Raw genomic sequence first — 24,465 nt, forward strand, 5'->3', positions numbered from 1 at the left:
ATGGTGATAAAAATGTTCATTCCTCCACCTAAATCAAGGTGAATATGGTATATTCACCCCTCACCCAGTTGACAAAGTCCTGTTGGACTGAGAGGTGCATAGCATGCCAGTGTTGCTTCACGTCCTCTAGGACGCATTTTGAGACCAGATGATGAAACATAAATGTCTTGCTGGAGCATTAGTTTCCAATAAAATAAACAAACAAACAAAAAAGGTTGACATGCCCAGATCTGGTTTACAATATGGTGGTGCAGCCATTACTTGTCTGGTGGCCACATTAATCTTCCAATTTATTTTGCCAAATAGCAAAAGAAGATGACAGATGAACACACTCAGTTGAATTTACCTCTGAAAGTGTGTTTTCTGACGCTGTCAGTGATAGCAGCCCCACTTTCTTTGCTTCTAATGTGGAGGTGTGGAGACCACCACACTCCCTGCATTCGGGTTGGGCCAGTAAGATAGTGAGGCCTGACATGGAAAATCCCCATCATCATTGTCTTCGTTGCCATCATCTGCATTACCCCATCATGACAAAGTCCCAGGCTGCTTAGGCTGAATTAAAGAAGTACCCTGCAGAACAAATAACTCTGACAGCAGCAGTACAAGCTCACAGCAGATGTAACAATCCTGATGAAGATCAGCTGGGGCTGGAGGATGGGCTCACATAAAACAGAAATGGGCAGAGACGAGGGCTGAGTCCAAAATCACTCTGTTTACTACAGAGTGAACTATATTTACTGCCTGCCATTTTATTTGAGTGTGAAAATCTGTCTGCTACATGCACTACACATCTAACTCCACAATGGAATGAAAAGAAAAACACTGTGTCCATGGCTTTTATTCCACTTTCTGCTGAGATTTCCAAAATGCAATGCTCCACATTTTACATCGTATGGCAGTGATGATGCAAAATGATGATGATCAGTAAGTGTCTGAAATCTCAGTGTACTGCTCACTGTTGAGTAAACCGCTGTCTGTTATAAAGGGATTAGTGAGTGAGTGAACAAAGCAGTTGTTTTGGACACAGCCCGGATCAAGCACGACCGTAAGAAGTCATCTCCGTGTCATGGAGTAATGTTGTCACAGGGAAGGACCAGGGCTCTTAGCAGATACATTCAAAATTCAGCACACAATCAGCAAAGGAGTGTAGTCAAACCCGAAAAGGTCGTCAGTGGGTGAGGCCTGCGTGAAATGAACTTGTACAACCTCCAAATGGCACACGGAACACACACATTCTGCTTCTCATTTATTGGAAGTGTAAGGAACACTTGATCTGTTGATTGTTTGAAATGTGTCTACTGTTTCCAAACTGGAGGGTTTGGGAGGGCAGGAATAGAATAAGAATGTCAGACAGCATCCAAATGAAACAAATCTCACAGAGAGATCCCACGGAGTCGAAACGAAGCTCAGCAGCAGCTGCCGGGGTGAGCTCAATGAAAGGTGAAGCTGTTTCTGTGCTATCTGATTTGTCTGATTTATTGCTTTAATCCTTCATGTTCTGTTTTGTGTGTGCGTGTATGTGTGTGGAAATCTGTTTACACAGTCACATTGTGGGGACTTGCCTTACTTGTGGGGGCAAAATGCAGGTCCCCATAATGTAAACCATTAAATTTTAGGAGTAAGTCTCCAGGAAATGAATGTAAGTCTATGTAATGTCCCCAAAAGTGATGAAAACCTAACGTGTGTGTGTGTGTGTGTGTGTGTGTGTGTGTTTTCAAGACGTTTGTTTTTTCTTGAAAAAAACTGGCCGTGCTCAGAGAAGTTACATTCTTCCTTTCCTGTTTTCCCTCATGATGTTGGAGCAAAACTATAAATGTTCACAGGATACAAAATGAACAGGTTTCTCGAAATCATGTGTATAAATATGACATATACAAACATTTTGATTAGGTCCTTTCTGATGGATGAAGGTAGACATGTCTGCACCATGTCTGAGCAAAGGTCCTTTCTCTCAGATGTGGTATCTCATATTTCAAACAGACACGGGCGGCAGCACGCTTGACCCTTCATCTAAAAAGTTTCCAAAGCTGCAGAAAGACTGACCTTCTCTCTTTTTCCCAGCCAGGTGGGTGGTGTGTGTCAACTGTCCACAGAGTCGTCCCTGCGCCGCTGCAGGACACCTGATGGCAAGATCTGCAGCGGGAGGGGCAAGTGTGACTGCGGCATCTGCCTCTGCGAGGCCACCGATCCCGGGAAGTTCTTCGGTCCACGCTGCGAGTGCCACGACTGGGTCTGTGCCACATATAACGAGAAAACTTGCAATGGTGCGTACATTGATTTATGCATTGACACATGGTGTGTCAATGGTGTTATAGCAGGGAGTCAAATATGGTGGCATGCTGTCTAATAAAAGGTTGCCTGTCTAAGTTTCAGCACAGGCACATGGCAGCACATATTGTATTACTTGGGTATGGCTGTTAGAGATGGGTCAGTAAGTGATGCAGCAGAGCTCCTCACCGTGGACTTACATCATACTCTCCAGCTGATGTATAGTTTCTTTCAGCCAGGTGTTTGGAAGAATAGAGAGCTTAAGAGTGTAGACCAAAAACCTACAGGATTTGTTTTGGCTTTTAATATCCCATTTGTTTGATATGATATAGAGTATAGAAAGTCAAATATAGAAAGTCTTTGATTGATTTAGAGTATTTTGGTTTTGCCTGTGTTTCTGTCTGATTCTTGCCAAATCAGAGGGGTGCAGTATTGTGTCTTTGAGAGCCCACATCACCTTGGCAGCACTTCAAAGGGTTTCATTGGTAATAGACAGCTGGTTGGTTCATGTACGTTACTGAGGCATTAACTGTTGTTGGGAGGCACAGCTTTGAACTTAGTCTGTTGCCTGAAATTTTTACAAGTTCTCAGAAAGATCAGTTGAGAGTGCATCCACACACAGGAGCAAGTTGCCTCATGACATATTCACTTTGCACTTTAATTTTCCAAGATGAAGGCAGAATTCACAGATTCACATATAATAGGCTTTTATAGGCTACAAAAGGCTGTTTCTATGGAAAGGGTAAGGAGCTTGGTAAGTTGTTTTAGTAAACTTTACAAAGCTTAGTGAATAGGCTGGACGTCATCAGATAAGCTAATATATCATCAACAGGGAAAAGTGATATGGATTTTACACTTAGTTGCTAATTATTAGTTAGCAGCCTGCAATAAATCTTACCTCCATGAAGGTTAAAATATTCTGTTTTCAGGTGAAACTAGTTTAGGTTGCCTTACCTCTATTGTCATATTTTTAGGCAGCAGTTTTTGATGCTCTTTTCTTGAAGCTGCTGTAATCAATAGTTTTATATTAACAATAAATCAAACGACTACATGTAATGTGAAAGGGATAGCTCATGGTGAGAAGATTGATCATCTGACCTTGCAGTTCTCCTCAGCTCTACAGAGGTTTATTAAACATCTTTTAAGTCATTCACTGCTCTCATCAGCTTCGTTTTCAGATCCAGCTGTTTTCAGTAAAAAAGGCTCCAAAAACCCTCCTTACACTACCAGCTGAATGCTGTAAACATTCGAGGTGTAGCCCAAAACTAGGGGGGTCCTGGGAGATTTGTTTCCCCATTTACAGTTGTTGTGTGCACTATTTTTCGAGCCATTTGAGATAATAGAATGCCTAAAACTCTGTACATCATCATCAGTATCTATATTTCAATTCATAAAATCAAATTATTAAATTTTGGCCTATATATTTCTAGTTAGCCATCATTCCATATTGGTCTGTTGCCTCACCATCTCAATGCTACTAGCTGAAGTGTTCCAGCTATGGATTCACACCTGGAACATCAGTCCGCGGTTTACTGGCTGATGCTGATGATCCTGAAAAGCTTTCTGTGGCTGGCAGCTGAGGTTGACTCCTCATGAAAACCTTATGTCCATACCTGTTTAGGTAGCTGGCTCACTGTGGCACGACTGAATGAAACATGGCACACACAAGACAGCAACCTCTCATGACAACGTTAGGATTGATTTGTATGTCCAGTCAGAGAGCCCGAGGGGAAATTATTCGAAGTTAATTCAAAAACCTTAAAGATTCAGGGCTTTTGAGAAAACATTCTGGACTGGAGCCCAAGAAGCCGCCGTTGCCCCGCACCAAACATCAGGTGGACAAAATTAGCAACTAGCCGGTGAACAGAGTGGAGCATTTTGCAGCTAAACAGCCAGATATTTCCCTCAGGAGCTGGTGGAAAGCAAAATAAACCTAAAGGAGAGTGAATGTTGGACTCCGTATGAATGATAATACTACCGCGTTTCTGCTCGGTGTGTAAGTCAGCACTGTTTGCTACGAATTTAGAAAGGTTAAGGTTAAACCGTAGTATGTCAGTGTTGTGTTTACAGCTTGTTGTGCTACCCATCCTAAGTGGCCAAAAATTTGTTTATGTGGCTTTTTTTTAGAGGTGTTAATGTAATTATTAGGCACTTTTGGAGGGTGTAGTTTGTGGTGCTATTGAATATTATCACATCAAACTGAAGTTTTTCTCATATGTAGTTGACCCTCATTGATACAAATGGGGCTAATAAACCAGAGGAAAACCCTCTCAGTGTAATACAATAGAAACTACAGCCTCTAAAATAACCAGAACTTTAATTCACATAGTTTAAACAAAAACTGAAGAACCGTCACAGATGCAGAGCTTTTTTTTTTTTATTAGACTGCATTAGTTTTAAAGTAAAAGAGGGCTGGTTGCAACCTGTTGCCAAGACTTAGTAGACATTTATCAGAAAAGATACCCTGGAAGTTGAGAGAGAGGCTGGTCTCTCTATGATCTAAGGAAAAGAACCCTCTTTCTTTTTTGTTCGATGTCCTCTGTAGTCACTAGGCTGTGAGTGTCAGGGTTTAATGGAGATATGTGTGCATCCAGAACAGGTCTAATGGAGCTATGCCTGCATGTGTGTGTGTGTGTGTGTGTGCGCGCGTGCACGTGAGAGGTAGAGTGATTTATTTGGGTAGACAAGTTGGCTGCTGTGAGGAGCTCATTATGGTTCAGCAGTCTGGAGCGAGAAGGCCCTGCTTCAGACTGATAATGGGGTTTCACTCACTGGCACACAGACTGCAAATGGAACCTAGATGTATCAAAAGAGGGATGGGTTTTCACACCCAGGCACACACACACACACACACACACACACACATATACAGAGGATCAGGCTCATTCTCATAGTGTAACACTCATGCACACACAACCAACCACATTCTCTCACAATAATATGCTGATGTGTACAGTATATAGGGCCCAGGAGTTATATTGAAAGTATATTGAGAAGAACACACACACCCCCTCTCCTCAGCTGCTCAACGGCCCATGCAGCTTGCATGGTCTGCTGTCTGAGATCGGCAGCCAATTTCTCTCCCTGCGGCTCCCTTATCTCTGCCTCTCACAACTGCCCACTGATAAGATCCAATAGATTTTTTCTCCTTAGGGATAAACTGTGTGTTTTTCCTTTCCAAAAACATTAGCTCGCCTGGCATTGAAATGGTCTCTTAGCTTGGATGGCATTCACCAGGCAAACATGGCCTGATTCAGATCCTCTCAATTAGAGCAACAAGTCAAGCTGGGTGAAGAAGCAGGGGATGACACATTTGTAAATTTAGGTCTGAAAGCAATGTTTTAAAAACATAGGTTGACCACATTTTTTGTCTATTGTCTTTTGCTGAAGAAAGCCTATGTGAAATAAGCTCCCTTTATTCCATTTGATGTGATTTTTTAAAGCTGTGTGTGGCTGCATTGTGATTGTGATAGTAATTACACTGCCACCACAGAGCAAGAATGTCCTTGATTTTGAAAGGAGATCCTGCTCCTTTTTGTGGGGAGTTTGTATGCTCTTTCCTTTTGTTATGCAGGATCGCTTTGGGTGCAGTCAATAGACACGCAAGTCAACTGAACTGGAAACTCTCCCTTTATATGCTATGCATCTATGTATACAAATGAATATAGTAAACAGCCCAGGGTGTTCTTACTAAATGCATGCTAGGATGGAGGCATTATAGAAGCGTGTGGCAGTAGTTCATATACTAAAAATGTCCCTTATTCTCTGCAGGAATAATCAGAGGAGCATGAATATGTCTGCTCTCACTTCTTTTTACATATTACAGTGTTTTGCCTGTAAGGATAGATACAGACAGGCTCCTCAGTTTAGGATTTCACAATTAAGAAATTATTAAGAAAGCTCCTGTATTTCTACGTTAAGGAAACTCAAGGGTATCGAACCTTCACCAGCTGCTCCTCCCACATCAGCGCACATATGCTCATTATTTGTACGGCGGAATGTTCCATGACGATGCTGAAAATGCATCAGTTCCATCCCAAAATAATCAAAATCACTTGCGCTAGGCCATAAACTAGGAGGTAACACTGGAGCTTGAGTTTTAGAGGAGTTGCTGTTCATTTTCTAGGGTTCACACAAAGCACTGATGCTGTCACACATGTTTTTCCTCCCTCTGGTAAACTCTATACTGTCGCAGGGCAATGGGACTTTGACCTGGACTATAACATCTGTTCACCAACTGTGCAAAACCTTCCCATCATTTCACTCCTCTGTTTGTTTTTGACTGCTTTTTTTTTAAAAGTTAGCTGCAGTGCACGAGAAACATAACCTCTGAGCATTTAACCCTGTTTTAAAGTGTTTCAGGGAATATTCAAATGAAGCTCTTGAGTTCTTTTACATCTGTCATTTCTGTAATAACTCCCCTGTTGCTGAAGATGAGGGCCAACGTGGCAATGTTTCCATCCTCTTTTTCACAGCCTTCCCTCTGTCCCTCCCTTTCTCTCTCTCTCTCTCTCTCTCTCTCTCTCTCTCTCTCTCTCTCTCCCTGTCTGTGCTGAACTGAGCAAAGTGTTTTTCTCTGGTGTGTGTGTTCAGACCGGCTGTGCTTCTCTGCGATTTATGGTCTTTTTCCATTGTCAGAAACACAGAGGGTGGCCCAGGGCTCTGCAGGCTAGCACTGTGCCAACAAAAAAAAACAACAACAAAAACTTGTAATTACAGCACTTGTTAGTAATTACTGTGACAATATTGGATAGAATTATGCCATTACACCACGACAGAACCCTTTAGTGAGCAATCCTCTTTGAGTTCAATCTTTATTGAAACATGATGATTAATTTATTTCAAAAATGTTTTATCAAAGACTCTTTACACTTAGATCACTTACTGATATAGCACACAAAATGTCTGATCAAACACAGGTCAGTGGTTTCCTCTGCATCTCTGGTAGCAGCTTCCACACTCCCCCAGTCACTGATGTGGACTGAGGCAGAAAGCCAAGTATGTCTGCAATCCAGAACAATCTGTAACTTTATGATCCTGGCAGGCTTTATCATGTGGGCCTCCTTCTCGTCTCAAAGGAGCAGTTGAAATGGTGGAGGAATCGGAGCGAAAACCCTTTCCCCTGCTGATGGATGGTTGTTTTGGGGTTCAGATTTTAGCCTCTCTACCTCTTCCTCTCACCCTCTCTTTCCGAGGCAAAGGGTTTTCAGAGCCTCTGTTCTTTTCCTGGCTCAGTCCCCAGCCTCCATGCCCCCTCCCCTGCCAGAGCCAAAGATGATCCCACCCAAGGGGGTTTTATGTCTGCAGCACATAAGAAGTTACTCTGTCCAGTGCTGTTCGAAATTAAACTCCTCCAGATGCAGATGTGCTTTCTGTCAGTATTACATAAGCTTATGGCATTGCCTCCAATATGGACATTATAGGCAGTTGATATAAACATGGGAGAACAGCTCAGTAATGGCAGTCTGTCTAAAGTGACTAATAGGTTTAATACATAATTTCCGTTGATTTCCCAAAGAGAAAACAGAAAATAGGTACCTAGCATGAAATGTGGTCCTTCAGCCATTACAGCCCATTAAATTGTTCATCTCTGTAATTTTTTTTTTTTCTAGTACATATTTTGATGTGCTCTCACTTAGATATTCTGAGCTTTGCTGGGCAGTGTGCCTGTGTGGTGAGTCACCTAATGATTCCAGCGTGGGCTGCAAGGACAAAAAAGCCACTCAAGTCTATCCAAGTCTACTAGTAGAAGGCAATTTTGATTGGGACCCATTAAAGCTCCCAAAGACTTCGTGCTGTAGGAACAAGTGTTTCTGTTTCTGGAGAGTGTTTAAGAAATCTTTAGAAGTACTGCAAAGGTATGCTGAAGTCATCAAAATTGACAATTGAATGCCCAGGTGGAGAATTGTAAAAATCGGAGGGATGAAAATCAGAGGAGGACACACAGAGTATGAGTTATTATCTGAGACAGGTGTCTCCTAAACCTTTTCCACTGAACACGAGCTGATGTGCTGCTGTTTCACTCTCGGCAAGCCACAGAGGGAAGAACGCAAGGGAGAATAATTACTCACTGAAATGAGTATCATGTTATGGAAAACATGATCTAAACAAAGTAAGTGGGGAAATGTCATTGCGAGACAAAAAAATCAATTACGAACAATGAATGAGCACAGAGGCAGTCTCTGAGTTTTCAGATTCGCAATATGTAATGTGTTTCTTGCATTGAAGTGTTGCTTGTAATTGGAATCTGCACTGAAATTTCAGAATAGCCCTGATTGCCTGAAGATTGTCTGAAATCTAAGTGCTGCGAGTGTTTTCTGCACACAGAGAGGAAATTAGCTGGGAAATATATTTAACCAGAAATCACTCAAAACTGACGAGTTACTATGTTCCCTACAAATCTATTTGTTTATCCCCCTCTCAACATTATACTTTGTTAACATTAAGAAGGAACAAGGTATATTCTAAACCTGAAATTACCGTCCTGCATCCTCTCCTCATGAGCAGTTAATCATGGTAATGCCACATCGCCTATTATTACTGCCACTGATGCCGGCACAGATGCGCCCTCTCTTTCCAACCCCATTGGATGTATCTGGGCACTGGCTGGACCCTGATTGGCTTGGTCCGTTGGTGGAGTGTAGGATGGATCCGGACACCCCCAAGTCACAGAGAATTACTGCTCAGGAAGCACCAGAAAAGATAAACTGTCGACAGACAGGCACCTTCCCACACACATAAACTTTCGCCTAGCAGACAAAGAGGGGCCGTTTTATATGTCAGCGTGATTGCCAAGAAGAGATTAATGCAAGCTAGTGGGTGGCATTGACTTTGTAATAGTCTGCTGAATTAAGTTGGAGCGACTTACATGTAATTCTGTTTTTCAGTTATTGTGCAGTACTTTCCATTTGCAAAACTAAAGGATAAATCCAAAAAGAAATGTCCACTTGTATAACCTTACTCATGTTATCTCCATGAGTCTGTGTTTAGCATGTATTGAAAAATCAAAATTATATCCACAGAGCATTAAAATAGCAATAAATGTACAATGGCAGTGTTCAACAGCATTTTTTTTTAATGTGCCAGTGATTCAAGTATCAGTAATTACTGTAAAAACACCTCTGCTGTTGATGCGTATGACTGTCTCAACACCCAGAAAGGTACAGTAAGCCTGGATGAGAAAGCACAGGTTGTGCAGTGCAGCAGATAACAGAATACCCAGTGCTTTGCAAGATTGTAACCTATATGTGACTACATTGCAGTGGATTTTTGAACTATGCTCTATTTATATAAATAACTTTATATTTGTACAGAGTTGCATTTCTTACTGCCACAGAAGGATTTACAATTTTAATTGCATTGTCTAGACAGCCAGCAGAAAAGCACAGTCTGCTCAGAGCCCCTCGAATTTACAGTTCATATGACAACAAGCGCATAGAGGTTTGAGATTTCTTTAAAATCAGTTTATTCTCCTCAAAATTGTATTGTATCTGCGGCGCAGCTTCCATTGAAATACACTTTCCATACACTTCTTTTCCTTGAACCTGTTTTCAAGTGTCTGCTGAGACGTATCGATAATGAGGAGAGACAGGGGACTTGCCTATTGTTAATGACTGATGGATAGCCCTTGAAAAGGACACCGCATTTACATGATGAACGAGTCAGGAGAATGATTGAGTGTGACATACAAGGCCCCTTGCTGCTAAATCCAATGGGAGCAACATTTATAATAACTTGTCAACAGCCTTCATTTGCATCATATGATCCCTCCTGTTTTTCATATTGCTCACTATGGCCATCAGAATGATGAGGAATAGTGACGCCAAACTGCCTGTGTGGGTCCTCTGAACACTGAACAAGGTGATGCTCTCACTGAGTGATTGATGAGGAAGTGTATTATCCTTTAATTTTGTAACAAAAAGAGTCGTATTTCAAATAAGACTAAAAACATATAATAGACAAATGGTACTCCTTAGGAGATGTACATTTATGTGATTTCACATCCACTAGAACAGTCACTGGGGAGCACAATGGGTCTGTTAGAATAATTAGGAGTCAAGGGTGTCAAATGAATCCCATAACCATAATTCATGTACTCTCCAGGTGGCGTGATGCCATCATATCCATTTAAGATAACGCTCATGTGTGTCCTTGTGTTTGTAGAGCGATTTGAAGCGCTGACGATGGGCATGCTTTTCAGCATCGAGAAACAGCATGTGGTGTGTTGTGTTTCCCTTCAGACCGTGGCTACTGTGACTGTGGGATGTGTGAGTGTGATGAAGGCTGGTCCGGAGATGCCTGCCAGTTTCAGGAGGAGTGTAACCTACCCAACAAGAAGAGCAAAGAGCTGTGCAAAAACCCACAGGGGGTGGTGTGCTCCAACAGAGGTACTGCGATCACACACGTACACATGCACACACAATGAGTCCTGGATGCGCACAATTAGAAGAGGGTACACTTGAGCATTAACAAAAACCTGCAACAACCAGCATTGCATATTCACATACACATAAAATATACACAAAACAATGACATTAAGCTGCGTTTTTTTGTATTTTTAGCTTTTAGTACCACTTTCCATTAAAACATTCTTCATGAACTGTTTAGAAGTGGGAACTAAAGGCTAAAACTATCAGCTTATTAATGCTTTATAGATTAGTAATAAGCTAATAAAGCCAATAAGCTTAATTAAAAAAAAGCGTAGGTTGTAGGTAGTTTGTGAAATTGACACTTACTGAAAACTGCTCATCTGATTTCTCGTACAAAGGCAAAACCCATGATCTGTTTGATCATTACTTACACATTTTTTAATAAGACATGGAGTCTGCAGTTTATACATTTATCATTTTTTTTCTTTCTAGTAGCTTATTACTGATTATGAACCATAATGACACCATTAGTTCCACCTTATAAACCCGTTTAAAGTTCAGCTAAGGCCGATACTTGTGATCCCTTTGCTGTCACATGTATCTATAAGTATAAACAATCTCTCTTTCACTAACACAGGTGCATCAATAAAATCATGCATGAATCAGCATCATTGGGAAGACTGACATCTTGAGTTAACAATACTATAAGTAAGTATTGATAATTCAATTTCGTCTTGTAAATCTCATAAGCCAGAGCTTATTTGATGCACAGTCCAGGTTTGTGTGTATATGTGGACACATGATTGAGTATTGGCACACTGACGACACACACTGTGAGGTGATGTCTGGGCTGAGGGTTTTTACCACACACACAACCCCTCACCCACCCAGGCGCAATTTCATGACTGGCCCGCAATGCCCCCAGCTAAATGAAGGCTAAACCTGGATTTGTGTGTCTGCATGGGGCTGAGTGTGTGTGCGTGTATCTGTGTGAAAGCATGCACTATACAGTATGTGGCCTGTTTGAGCATGTAGAAATGCAAATCTATTCCCATCATGTAGCTGTGTAGCCTTCTGTGCCTGTAGCGCATCAAAAGCCCCAACACACACACACACACACACACACACACACACACACACACACACACACACAAACACACAAACACATCTCCACTATCTTCAGTAGTGAGACACCAGTCGAGATCCATTGCCACATGGTGCACAGACGTGTCTCCGATACACATCTGCAAACCAGCTGAGTTCTTGGTCTCAAAGTGCAACAAAACACGCAATCCTCCCATCCACAACGGAGCACATACTGTAACCAAATACACACAAATAAACTTGCCCTTTTCCAGCAAATAAAGCTTGAACTGTGTCTAAAGCTGCTGTCTTTAATAGGCACCTGCCACTGTGGTAGCTGCATGTGTGACAATAACGACAACAGAGGTCTGGTGACGGGACGTTACTGTGAGTGTGACGACAGCGAGTGTCTGGACGAGGACACCGGAGAGGTGTGTGGAGGTATGCCCCGCAGACCCTGTCTCACCCTCCCCTCATTCTTCCCCCAAAACAGAACAGACACCTAAGTTTAACATATGGTTATTCAAGGACTGTCCACCCTTGCCACTCTGTCTTGGCTGACTTGTTTCTTCTACCCTGTGTTAGCAGCTGTCATACCAACTGGAAAGGCGCTCTTCTGGGATGGTGACTGCTATATTAAAGGGCCACTGCCACAACATCTTTATTTTCTAAAATAACAATATGCCTTTTTGTTAGCTGTTGTACCAACGAGGTTAGGTTAAGGAATATCACTCTTATCTCCTTTCTAATTCTGTCCTAAGGGGTAACTAGCTCTACCCTACAATACAAGAGCAGAGCTGCTCATTTATTTCCATTGCATTTGACTAACTAATAATCAGCATTTTACTCATCACTGCACATGTAGATCTGCACAAGAATAACTTTTTCATTGTGAAATTTTTACGCTCAGAATTCAGACATTGAAATATACTTCACTCCATAGTGGACAGAGAATGAATTCGGACACGGCTGATGTTGATGATCCTTGTGGAAATGAGTGAGTGGTGAGCATTGTTTTTTAGCATCGTTGCACTGCTGCGCGCTGAGTTAGCATGATGTTACTGTGTATGTAGCTGTCTAATGCCTATTAAAACCCTTTTGCAAAGGTTTTGTTCCTAATCAAGTCAGCAGAAACATAAAAATGAGTTTGCCATCAACTCACTGAGCCAACATTAATTAGCTAGGTAGCTTTGTCTGATATAATTTGCTTTGTTAAAATCTGTCATTTTTTCCAAAATGACTGCAAACTCACTGACTGCATTATATGTGACTTATCTTAGCACAGAGACAGCAGGGGGACCACAGGGGGCATGCTCTGGGAAAAGCAGAAAACAAATCACTTTCAAGCAAAGTTAAACACCAATATATTAGTCGGACTTTGCTCCAAGTTATGAAACTTTACAAGACAGGATTCTGAGTAGTCCCCTTTGTGCCTCTCATGTATTAGTATACAGAGGTAACCATTGCTTTCTGAAACATAGTGGTTTAAAATAAAAATTTACCAATTTCCTATAAGTTGCACCCCTGTTTCCAAATCAAAATAAAGTTGGCAGCGTGCAGACTTCCTGGACAAGTATCAGAGTCATAACATGGGAAACAGGATAAAGATGTTTTTATGATGAAGCAGACAGAATACTTCTTTATTCACATGGTTAGAAGAGTCAGCAGATGTGCTGATGTGAAAATACCATCAGAACAACTGTGTTTTTGTGTTCCCATCTTACTGAGAAGACAGCAGTCAGTTTGTTGGTTCAGCTGGTTCAAGTTCATGCAAACACTGTCCCACATGTTGTCATCAATGGCAAGGCTTAAAATGAGTGTAATGCCCTTTACACAATTTGAAATAAGACATAAGAAAACACATCAGCCTCCTGTGACTATGAAGGTTAATTGGAAGTTAAATGTAGTTCAAACTGCCATCTGCACTTTATGGCGTTATGCTCATCCCTGTTCCCCACAGCTTGTTCCAGGGGCTGCTTGTCAATGTTAATTAACTATTCAAAGTTCCTTTAGAAAAACAAATGATGGATTCTGGAATTTGTAAGAAATACAAGTAACTTAATTGTAACTTTCAAGTAGTAAAAACAAATGTTAAATTGTTGAACATGTTATTCTTTACTTGTCATGAAATTTTGATTCAAAACAATATGTTTTTTTTTCTGGTTGTGGTTGGCATAAACATAACATCGTCAGCATTCGTAGCAGTTTCATAACGGTCTTGAAATCCTAAAAGCTGGAGATATTAGCGAGTGAGGAGGAGTCAGTGTTGACATGTGTTAAACTGACTGTCAGTCTGTAACACTGACGAAGGTGAACTCATCACTTTTTGCATCTCTGATCTGCTTCCAGGCCATGGCCAGTGTTACTGTGGAAACTGTTACTGTGCCGCCGGTTGGCATGGAGACAAATGTGAATTCCAGTGTGACATCAGCCCATGGGAGAGCAAGCGGAGGTGCACGTCGCCAGACGGCAAGATCTGCAGCAACAGAGGTCTGTTTACCCGCTCCAGTGCCAGTATGCATCATCCAGTCCTCGTAGTCTGGGATCCCTTTTTACTGTTACTTTATGACTATTGATTAAGGGACATCAAATTGTGAATGTGATATTGTCATAAATGAAAAGTAAAATTACACACGTGGATATTTATTCTCTTTGATTTACAAAGGGATAACATGCTGAATGACAAGTATGTCCAGGAAGCTCTGTGATTTTATGTTCGTCACCTCAAAACTCGTCAGTTCACCTCATTATAGCGACAATATCAATCGAATTGTGTTGCTTAGGAACAGGAAACAAACATTCTAAATGAGGTTGGGTTCATTTCCTGTCTGTTATCTACAGTCATTAAGACGAGGAAGAGACAATGTCCCGGAAGCAGTGAAACGCCGAGAAAGAAACGAATGAAACTGATGCTCAACCCAGATTCAAATCCATTTTTCATCTGTAACAGTTTCCAGCATGCATGACCAGTTCAGTGTGTCTTCTGCTATCTGACGACCTCACATGAAGAGTCACCTTTGGCATCCACCTTTGAAACTGGGAATATAGAAAGAGATGGAGACAAAGGGAAAAAAAAAATACAGAGAAAAACGCAGGGAATAGACTGGCTCATGTAAAGTCACCCGAGCTTGGCGGACGGGCAGTCGGGGAAATAGCTTCACTAACCTAGCTCAAGTGATCCTGAGGGATTTCAGGAAAGCGCTCTAAAATTAATTACAGTGGACTGGTTGAGGGCTGGATAAGTGGTAGGTCTAAATGGTAGGCTACCCGGACAGAGCCCTGTGATTTATGGTTAAGTGCACAGCTGACACAGCATGAACATCCACAGACAGTGTACATGGTGTAGTAGCCCGTTGTACTTGTCTTTAGTATCGAAAAGGGCAGGCAAAGGTCCGAGAGTCCCAAGAGTCATCAGAAAAAAATGATGAAAGAAATATGACTGCTATTCAAAAAGAGTCTGTCAGTCTGTAAATATGTATCATAGATTAAAATCAATCATAACACAATTTCTTAGGTTGTCCCATTAGCATGACAACATTTTCCGATTCTTTCAACCTGTTATGATTCTTTATCGATTCCTTTATTGATTCCTTTTTGATAGATCGTTGGACTGTGGAAAAAGATGCAGCTTTTTATAGCTTTGATTTAGTTTTCTTACTCTCACTCTGTGGAGCGAAAGATTATCTGTTTCAATGAACTCCTGGACAGAACCTGAGCCTGGCTAAGATTATTTAAAGCTGATGAAATGGAAAAACATGTTTAATGTTTGGGAAAGCTTCTGCTTTACATTTACAAGCCTGATTTTGAAAGGTTGGGATGCTGTGTAAAAAATAACACAGAATGTGACAACTTACGTACCCTTTTGACGTATACTCAACTAAAAACAGTACAAAGACAATATTTTTAGTATTTGACCTCATCAGCTTCATTGAATTTGATAAATATATGCTAATTCTGAGTTTGACGATCAAACAGGTTGGATCAGGAGCAACTAAAGACTCTGAAAGATGTGGAATGCTCCAAAAACACCTGTTTGGAACATTCCACAGGTAAACAGGTTGATTGGTAACAGGTGATAGTATCATGAGGGGCATGAAGCTCAGTCATTCACAAGCAAGGATGGAGAGAGGTTCACCACTTTGTGAACACATGATTGTATGAAGGAGATTAATACATGAGCTCAGAAACACTTTGGAATTGGGACAATGTTTGGGATTGGGGTTGTAGTTATTCCTATTTAAGGCGATATATGCATATATATTAAAATTAGGCTGCCTGTGTGGCTCGAATGTTAACAGCATGTTAAATTTTACTTCATGTAATTGATGCATACTTGTCTTGTAAATTGTCCAAAACGTCACTTTCCTACATGAATTGCCAACAAATATTAAGCATATTGTCAGCATTAGGGCTGTTGCTCGGGATTCCATAAATCCTGTATCTTCCCCTTTGCCCCAGTTTGGTAAAATGCACCAACTGATTTCATTCTGCAGCATTCAAGTACAACACATCTCTCACAATCAGACAATTTGGTAATGAATATAACAATTGTCAACAGTGGCAACAACTCTCGAATCCCTTCCCCATATGACATACAAGCACTGTGCTCTGAATTAATCCTCCTTTAAAGCATTGTGAAGATAAGTCCCGGTGATTATAGGAGATGGATCGAGGACGGTGATTGCATGAAAGAGGGCTGATTTAATTTCATCATCCTGTATAGATGTAGAAATGTGAAGTGTTTCGTATGAGGCTGTAAAATATCTTCCCTCTCTCCCCTCCTTTGCTCAACGGTAACCTTTATCTCCTGCTCTGCTCACGCTCTGAAATGAATGAGTGAATGATTTGACTGACAGTACCCAGTAGATTACTCTATTACTCCCTTCCAGCAAACTGTCACCCCCCTCCATCTGTTAGGTTCACCTAGCCTCCTCAGTAGAGCTAATAATACACTAACTGGCATGCTGTCAAAATGGTAACAGCCACATTATGCCGGAGGCTAAATACGTGGATCTATATATGATTTCTTGATCAAAACAATTTGACTCGGAGATAACATGGTTGCATGAGGCACATAGAGAGGAAACATTCCCATTTTCTGTGGAGAGGGAGGTTGAGTTTTAGCTGGAAAACAAGAATCTGCTGTCACACTGTCTCTGAATATGCAGAACATAAATGCATCCTCCCATAGATCCCTGATTTGATAGATTTTATCATGTTTATAGAACATTTCTCAACAGTTACACGTAATCTGCTCTGGTGAAGGCAGGCTGTGACATTTGTGGCAGACATGAAAGCGCATGGCTCTATAAATCCAGGGCTCCAGGGTTATGAGGTGGTGAGGGAGACCGAACCAAGGGCCAGGGGCCAGACATGCGCCAGCCACAGCCCACAGGCTTGCCAGCTGGCCTGGCTCCCCTGGGGTTCCCTGTGCTCTGTCACTGCTGATAAGAGAAAATGGGATTTCCGCTGGCTGCTGTTCAGCTGATGTCCTGGCTAAGATGTAAAACAAATGAGAGTGAGCGACACAGACAGACAGATACATAGATAAAAGAAGAAAAATGAGACAGAAGGAGAATTTGTATTTCTCCTGTCGGCTGTAGCCTCTGCTAAAACAGAAAAATACCCCCCTCACCTACATCTATATGAGAAGCTTGCCCCTCAGCCCTGTTTAATACAATGTCAGTTGCATTTTGCATTGTTTCTTTTTGTTTATTTCTTTTCCTGTTCACATTGTTGGATTGTACTGCTGAAAAAAAAAAAAAAAACTTAGAATGGAGAATCAATGCCATTTAATGAATTCACAGTGAGTGTGTTTGTGTGTTTGCTCTGGCTATTAGGGACCTGTGTGTGTGGAGAGTGTAACTGTTACGATGTAGATCCCTCTGGTGACTGGGGAGATATACATGGAGACACCTGTGAGTGCGATGAGAGGAACTGCCATGCCACCTATGACCGATACACGGATGACTTCTGCTCAGGTCAGAAGGCTGTTTTTTTGTTTTTTTTTTTGGGGGGGGTGGGGGATGCGGTCACATACCTGTATGCAATGTATTTACAGAAATGTACAGTCCTCTTTAAAAGTGGTTTAAGATGTTTGGAAATATGTCTGTTTGCTTTCTAGTCTAGAATTGAATGAGAAGGTCAATACCACTCTCATGTCTGTGTGCTAAAAATGCAGCCAAAGCCAGCAGCCTTACTTTAGCTTAGCTTAGCATAAAGACTGGGAACAGGGGGAAACAGCTAGCGTGACTCTTTCAAAAGCTCACACTGATGAGCCTTAGAGGTACTGGTAGACTGATTTTGTTACCTTTTGACAGAGCCACGCTTGCTGTGTCCTCCTGTTTCCAGTCTTTAAACTAACTCCAGCTATGCATTCAGCTACTGTATGGAGGTGAGAGTCTATCTAACTCTCTTCAAGAGAGCAAATGAGTGTATCAACCAAAATGTTAAAACACTGCTTCCAAAGAGAACTGGCTCATATACTGCTGGTATATAATTTTGTTTATGTCAACACTATTTATTCGTCTTCAGCACTGAGTAACTGCAGATCTTAGCACAACAAAAACAGCTCCCCGTCTTACTCGAACACTCTGGTGCAACTGTGCAGCTGTAAAAGTGAACTTTCCATATAAGTTACCAATAAAGTGGGGAGGGGTGGCCATGACCTTTTCACTGTTCCTCCAAAGAAATAATGAACAAAATATGATGAATGACTGCCATTGTGCCTACTATTCATGAAACTAATAATTTATGTACAAAACAATGTATCTTAGCAATGTTGCACATGTACAGTTAAGACATTTTTGTGCATACTCTCATGTATATTCTACACTGTTTGAGAGAATATAATTTCACATCTTGACGTTTTAAATCTCATCTTTCTCCATCCGTCTGTCTCTCTCTCTGTATATAGAGCCTTATATATGACCCTACTCCCAGACCAGGGCAGTTCTAATCAATGCTAGTCATCCGGAAGCTTAGAAGAGGCCAGACAGTCAAAGCTTACTTAGCCAATAAGGACAATAAATTCACCCTCGTCTTCTCACCTCCAGCGTGTCCTGTTCCCTGTTTATTTTACTACCTTCCTGTTTTCCCTTTCACTCTCTCACACACGCGCACATACGCACACACTAGCTCCCCTTTTGCCATCTTTTCTGCTCGACAACATAGCCAACTTTCCACCCTGCTTGGTGTGCCCACTTCACTCAATGCTGCCCCCCCCACCCCCCACCCAGTACTCTTATTTGAATTTTCCTTGTACAAAGCCTCCACGTTGTTTCACCTCTCTGCTTCCTCCACCTCTTTCCTCTCAACAGGTCAGGGCCAGTGTAATTGTGGCAGGTGTGACTGCAAGGAGGGATGGGCTGGGAAGAAGTGTGAGCACCCTCTGTCCTGCTCGCTGTCTCTGGAGAGCAGCGTGAAGAAGTGTCGCGGAACGTCCAATTTGCCCTGCTTCGGACGAGGTACCTGGTCTTCCCATCCGCTCCTGTTGCCATGGTTACCGCAGCAGGCCTGTACTCTGTCCTCACCTCTTGGTGTAAAATAGGCCATTTCCAGTGTTTCACATCTCTTAATCCGTCCTTTGGAGGTTGTAAAAACACATCTTATAGCATCTTTAAACAAGCCCTCAACTGAAAAGCCACCATGCAGTGCATCTATTGTGTTGTACGTACCATATTCATGAATATTGTGATGTCATAGAGGGGAGACATATTCCCTCCCTGGTTGCAACAAAAATCTACAACCAATCATAGCATGCATTAAAAGTCGGGAAAACCCATAGTCAGCAGGGCGGTCAGGACAATGGTTGCTGCCCAGTTGAAACTGACAATGAAGAGAAACAGTGTATGTGGAGAGGAGACAAAGACGAGGGGAACGGGGCTTTTGTTATGTTACCAATAAGATAGCGAGCTTGAATTTTGATATAAATACCCGCTTTGATTTTGTTTATCTTCTGTCTGCAAGAATGAAATTGACCTGCTATGAGAAGACAGAATACGCTGAGTCTGAGTTGGAAAACAACTCCTTTCTCTCTTCACTTCCTGCACCCGCACTCGTGACTGCTCTAGACATGACAATGTATATGCGGGTTTGCGCTTGTGAATGTGAATGTTTTTGTTCTGCCATGTGCACATGTGCTCATATATATATATACATTATACGTGCGCATTTATGTGCCTGTGTGAGATTAAGGAGCACTGTTTGCCTGCAACAGTTTAAGCCTCGGCTGGAACAGCTCTCTCAATAGAACAAGCTGTAGGTCGATGTGTCTAGATTTATTACAGTGCACTGTATGCTTCATTAGTGGCCCTTCTGAACAGAGGAAGCTTGTTTTCTTGTAGCCTCCAAATGCAAGGCCTAATACTAATATTACTTTCAGATACTGAGGCAACACTGGAAACCTGTGCTAAATTCAAAGATCCAGGTTGTGCTTCAGTTGTTGTCCCAGTCACGTACCCTTGAACCTGTTGACTGATGACAGTAAGGTGAAAGTGAGGGAACAGATGCATTTAGAAAACAGTTGTGTATATCTTATGGCTAGAAAACTGATATGCTCTTTGTGTCTTATGCTACAAAACAAAACATTTAGTCTATTCAACTGACATGTTTTTACATTGAAAACTCTTCTCCCACAGTTGCTTATTGCTTCAGGCTGGATCAAGAAATACGTGTGAAATGATAATGATAACATTGTTTTATCACACCTACACCTACAAAATAACCCCCACCTCCTTTTTTGCAATAATCAGGAGAAAACACGCAGTCAGACCATTAACTTCTCAACTGCTACATCAAGTGAAACACAAATCATTAATATTACACTGAACTACAAAAAATGTACACAGCCCAAAGCCAACAGAGGGAGAAACAAATTACTCACCTTTGCAAAGCTGTGCTGATTAATCTTTACAGGCAGAGGATGTAAATGCCCCTGGTCATGTCACAATATACTGTATTATTAAACTGAAATGTCATAAAACTGATTGTGACATTCTGAGCCAAGTAAAAAAAAAGGTAAAATATGATGTCAGATGTCACTTGAAATTACATCTGTCGCAAGTTTATTCATCCACAGAATTGCCAGACAACAATAAGCGAATCCAAAATTATAGCATAGCTTTTCCAGACAGATACTGTGTCTATGTTCAGTACTAACAATGAACAATGGTCACGTTGCCGTTGTTCGTGGACTGACTGACAGCCTGCATTGTTCCAAAGTGCGCTATGGTCATTTGTTAATAAGATAAATTGTCAAGTAGCTACACAGTGCACAAGTCTTCTGAGGTATCGCTTGAACCTGTATTTTACACTGATGCAGCACCCTTAATCAATCAGCTTTACAGTGCTGTACGGGCCATTGTGCAGTGTACCACTACTCCATTAATTTTACTCTAAATATTGTTGTAGTTTTCTGGGGAATACCTTGCACTGTCCTTGTATTTCAGGATGAGGAAAATAAGAAAAGGTACAGTAAAGCCGGCTGTCTTGTGTTGGTCTTCGCAGTGATTCAACTCGGCAATGTAGGCGGTGGTGGGCTATACAACAAGGAGCACAACCTACTTGGTTTCAGGGCTCTGCGGATTTATCAGGGGTTAATGTGAGACATTGATTTCCTGTTTCATTCGAGTGTGAAGGGAAGCCACTGTGAAACCCACAGCCTTTCAGCCGCTGCCATGTTCCAAATGGGAAGAGAAGATATGTGGATTGGAGGATGCGGTATATTATAGTGGCTGTAGCCGTCCATCACACCCATGGATAGGAAAGCTGCTGATTTGATCGGGCACCTGAAACACATATAGCTGCTACCATAGAGACAACTACATCAACAAGTCAGCATCGACCATGGGCCAACACTAGAACAATGACAGCGGTATCATAACCACGATATGAAGCCTCAAGCGAAACCAATTTGATATCTTTGACTACATCAGCTGTTCATTACATATGCTGTCCACAGCACACTCAGGTTTTGACAGTCTCATTCCACAACAACAGGGTAGAGCAGGGGTAGTGCCCCCACCCCCGCCTCACGTAATAAAACAGCAAAGATTAACTTGTGCTGGGAGAGTTAATTAGCTTTAATTCCTCCAGCAGTACCTTTAAATTATCTCCAATTGCTGCAACAAAATGGAACTTTAAATTACCCTGTGCAATAGAACAATTAATGGGATCCATAAATTCCTCCTTTTAAATATTCTATTTGTTTCCCCTGCCATCCCAGTCCATACAGTGAAAGTCAAAGGTGTACATTTACACCAAATGGCACTGTGCCAAATAAATATTATTAATTACACTAATAATTTGGATTAGGATTTGCAATGTTGTTCAACATGTAAGAGACACTGCTCCATAGAATCAGCATTTCTGCTGTCTGCTGAGGCCAAACATGTGTATCTATGACATGTCATAAATTCAGACTGCCTTCTCCCTCTGCTCCTCCTCGATTATTAGCAATAAATGTCCAAACGTAGCTTTCACTGCCTGTCTGTTCAGATAGACAGAGGGTGACTGTGTTTGGTATAGTACGTGTGTGGACATGTGTTTTTTTAGTCTACTTAATAGTCTTATCCAGAGGATGGCCATTTGGTTTGGTGGTTTGACGATCACAGCGGTTGGAGACAGTTCATTGCAAGGCTTCGATGGATGGCAGAGGATGTGAGGGGGAAGAGAAGGGAGAGAGAGAGGAGTGAAGGTCTGCAAGAAACGCAATGAAGGGGGACAGGAAGCAGGGTGGGAGGGTAAGAGAGAGAGTGAGAGAGAAACTGAAGGAGACAGACGTAGAAAATCACTTAGGCATGGATGAACGCGGCTGGTAGAGATGGCAGCTTGAGCGGAAAAGCCTTGAAATTTGAAACAGCAGCTCCAGAGCTTTTCTTCCTGAGCAGTGGAGGCAAGACGCTTGAGGATAGCACATTCTTTGTACTGTGGTATTTCCTCAAGGAAACACCTGCTTTTAACGTCTTTCTGCTGATTCTTGGGATTCCTTTCTCTGCTTTCTGAAGTGTGGCCTGTAGTAGATATTAACATCTTTTGCTTTACTGTGCTCTAGTTCCCAACAGTTAAGGGAAAGTCCAGCAGTTTATTATTGTGTTACTGTACTACACGCTGGAAAGGAATAAATTAAAAAAAAAAAAAAAAAATTAAAAATTTTAACAGCACAGACTGAGACATCCTGGCTTTTAGTTTCTCACAGGAGTTAAAGGCCCAGTGATTTGACAGGCAGAACTGTATTCTCCTTGTCTTTTTAATGGGTCTTGCTGTACAAAAGCAATGGTGTGCTGCTTTAAGATCAACAGTTTGCTTGTGCCTCTGTGATTAATGATGTGACAATAATGATGCTGCATTGCCTTCAACCACATTTTCACCACTATCCGTTCGTTAATGGTGGCATTTAGCCTGTAAAATGAGACCCACTGTCTCTCTGTAGCAATGGATGGTGTTGCTATTGCTCGCCTATGCATCTAAATGGCCTACTTATATCCCTACTTATATCGTGCACTTTACTGAATGCATTTTAAACAACTATCATATACTTAATACATCCTGATACTGACGATGCACCCGTTTGATAGGTGCTTCACTTTGGGTGCTAATGGAATGCGTTCATTCACCCCACAGGATGGGAGACAGCACAGAGGCCGCCATCATTAGACTGGATTTATTATAGCGGGTGTGATGCTGAATTCATTGCTGTTGTCACAGAACTGACAATGAAATCAAGTCAAAAGAGATTGCAAGCTTTGGAGATAAGAAGGCTGCCAGAGCGGTCTTAAAACTGCTAGTCCATGGTGTTTGGTGATGAGTCTCTGTGAAAATCTTTTGGAGTGCAAAATCCAGGTTTAATCTTCGTCACGTTATGTTTTAAGCATTTGCAGTTGAGCTTTGTTTTTTTTTTCCTTTTCAGCTGCAAAGATAGCAGAAGTGCAAACACAGGTGCAATGCAAGAACATTTTTTATGCTTTAGCCTGTGTGTTAATTTCGCAGCTCTATGGTGAGAAGAGTGTCACAGCTGTGATTGTGTTTATGCAGATCAGCCAGTGCAGCACAATTTTGGTTCTGCTTCTGCCACGAGAACGGACGTGTGTTTCCACTGAGGTTCAGACCACTTTACTGAAAATGTAACAAATGTGAGTCTAAGAAGTCTAGTTTGGAGAGTCACACACACCACATCTCTGAAATCACATACATCTTTCATTTTTGTTGAATTTTTCAGCTTTTCTTTGACTGGAGTATTTAAATGCTCTCATTTAAATGCACGTCACCTCTTCAGTGTTTCCATGTAACAATGTAGCGTTAATGATTGGTCTGCTTCCCCTGCAGAATGTATGAAGGCTTTCCCTTACAGTCCCCTTTGACAAGTCCTATCTGGAATCTTTCATTTGAAGTACTGCAACATTGTGCATGTTTTAAACAGGTTGGATACTTGAATTAAAACCTTCAATATGGCAATGGACTGTAAATTATGAAGTACACAACTTACACACTACAGAGACTTGGGATTTATGCACCCCTAAACATGAATGAGTATGGGAGGCATCCTTAAGGATGTATTCTGAGCTTCATCATCATCATTCTCTATGGAAATGTAAAGCTTTCTTTATGTAAACAGAGGCTGTCAGTTTATGTAGCCATGTCAGCAGTTTGAACAAACTATTCTTTCCCCATTCTGTCATTACTTTGCACATTTACATACTCAAGTATGTATTACACATACAGGAATTGCAGAATCAGAATCAGGAGT

The 24,465-nt window shown here is 41.6% G+C and overlaps 1 protein-coding gene across 1 annotated transcript in view; it reads left to right on the top strand.

Moving 5' to 3' along the window:
- The window catches only part of itgbl1 (integrin, beta-like 1), a 43,150-nt gene that overhangs the window by 2,211 nt on the left and 16,474 nt on the right, over positions 1–24,465 (top strand). Inside the window, exons 2-7 of the mRNA XM_076746879.1 lie at positions 2,062–2,264; positions 10,509–10,655; positions 12,039–12,161; positions 14,070–14,210; positions 17,561–17,701; positions 19,040–19,186. Coding sequence (XP_076602994.1) covers positions 2,062–2,264; positions 10,509–10,655; positions 12,039–12,161; positions 14,070–14,210; positions 17,561–17,701; positions 19,040–19,186 — 902 coding nt within the window. The remainder of the gene's footprint in view (positions 1–2,061; positions 2,265–10,508; positions 10,656–12,038; positions 12,162–14,069; positions 14,211–17,560; positions 17,702–19,039; positions 19,187–24,465) is intronic.

Source organism: Chaetodon auriga, chromosome 13, assembly GCF_051107435.1.
Source record: "Chaetodon auriga isolate fChaAug3 chromosome 13, fChaAug3.hap1, whole genome shotgun sequence".
In the NCBI taxonomy this organism is placed as follows: Eukaryota; Metazoa; Chordata; class Actinopteri; order Chaetodontiformes; family Chaetodontidae; genus Chaetodon; species Chaetodon auriga.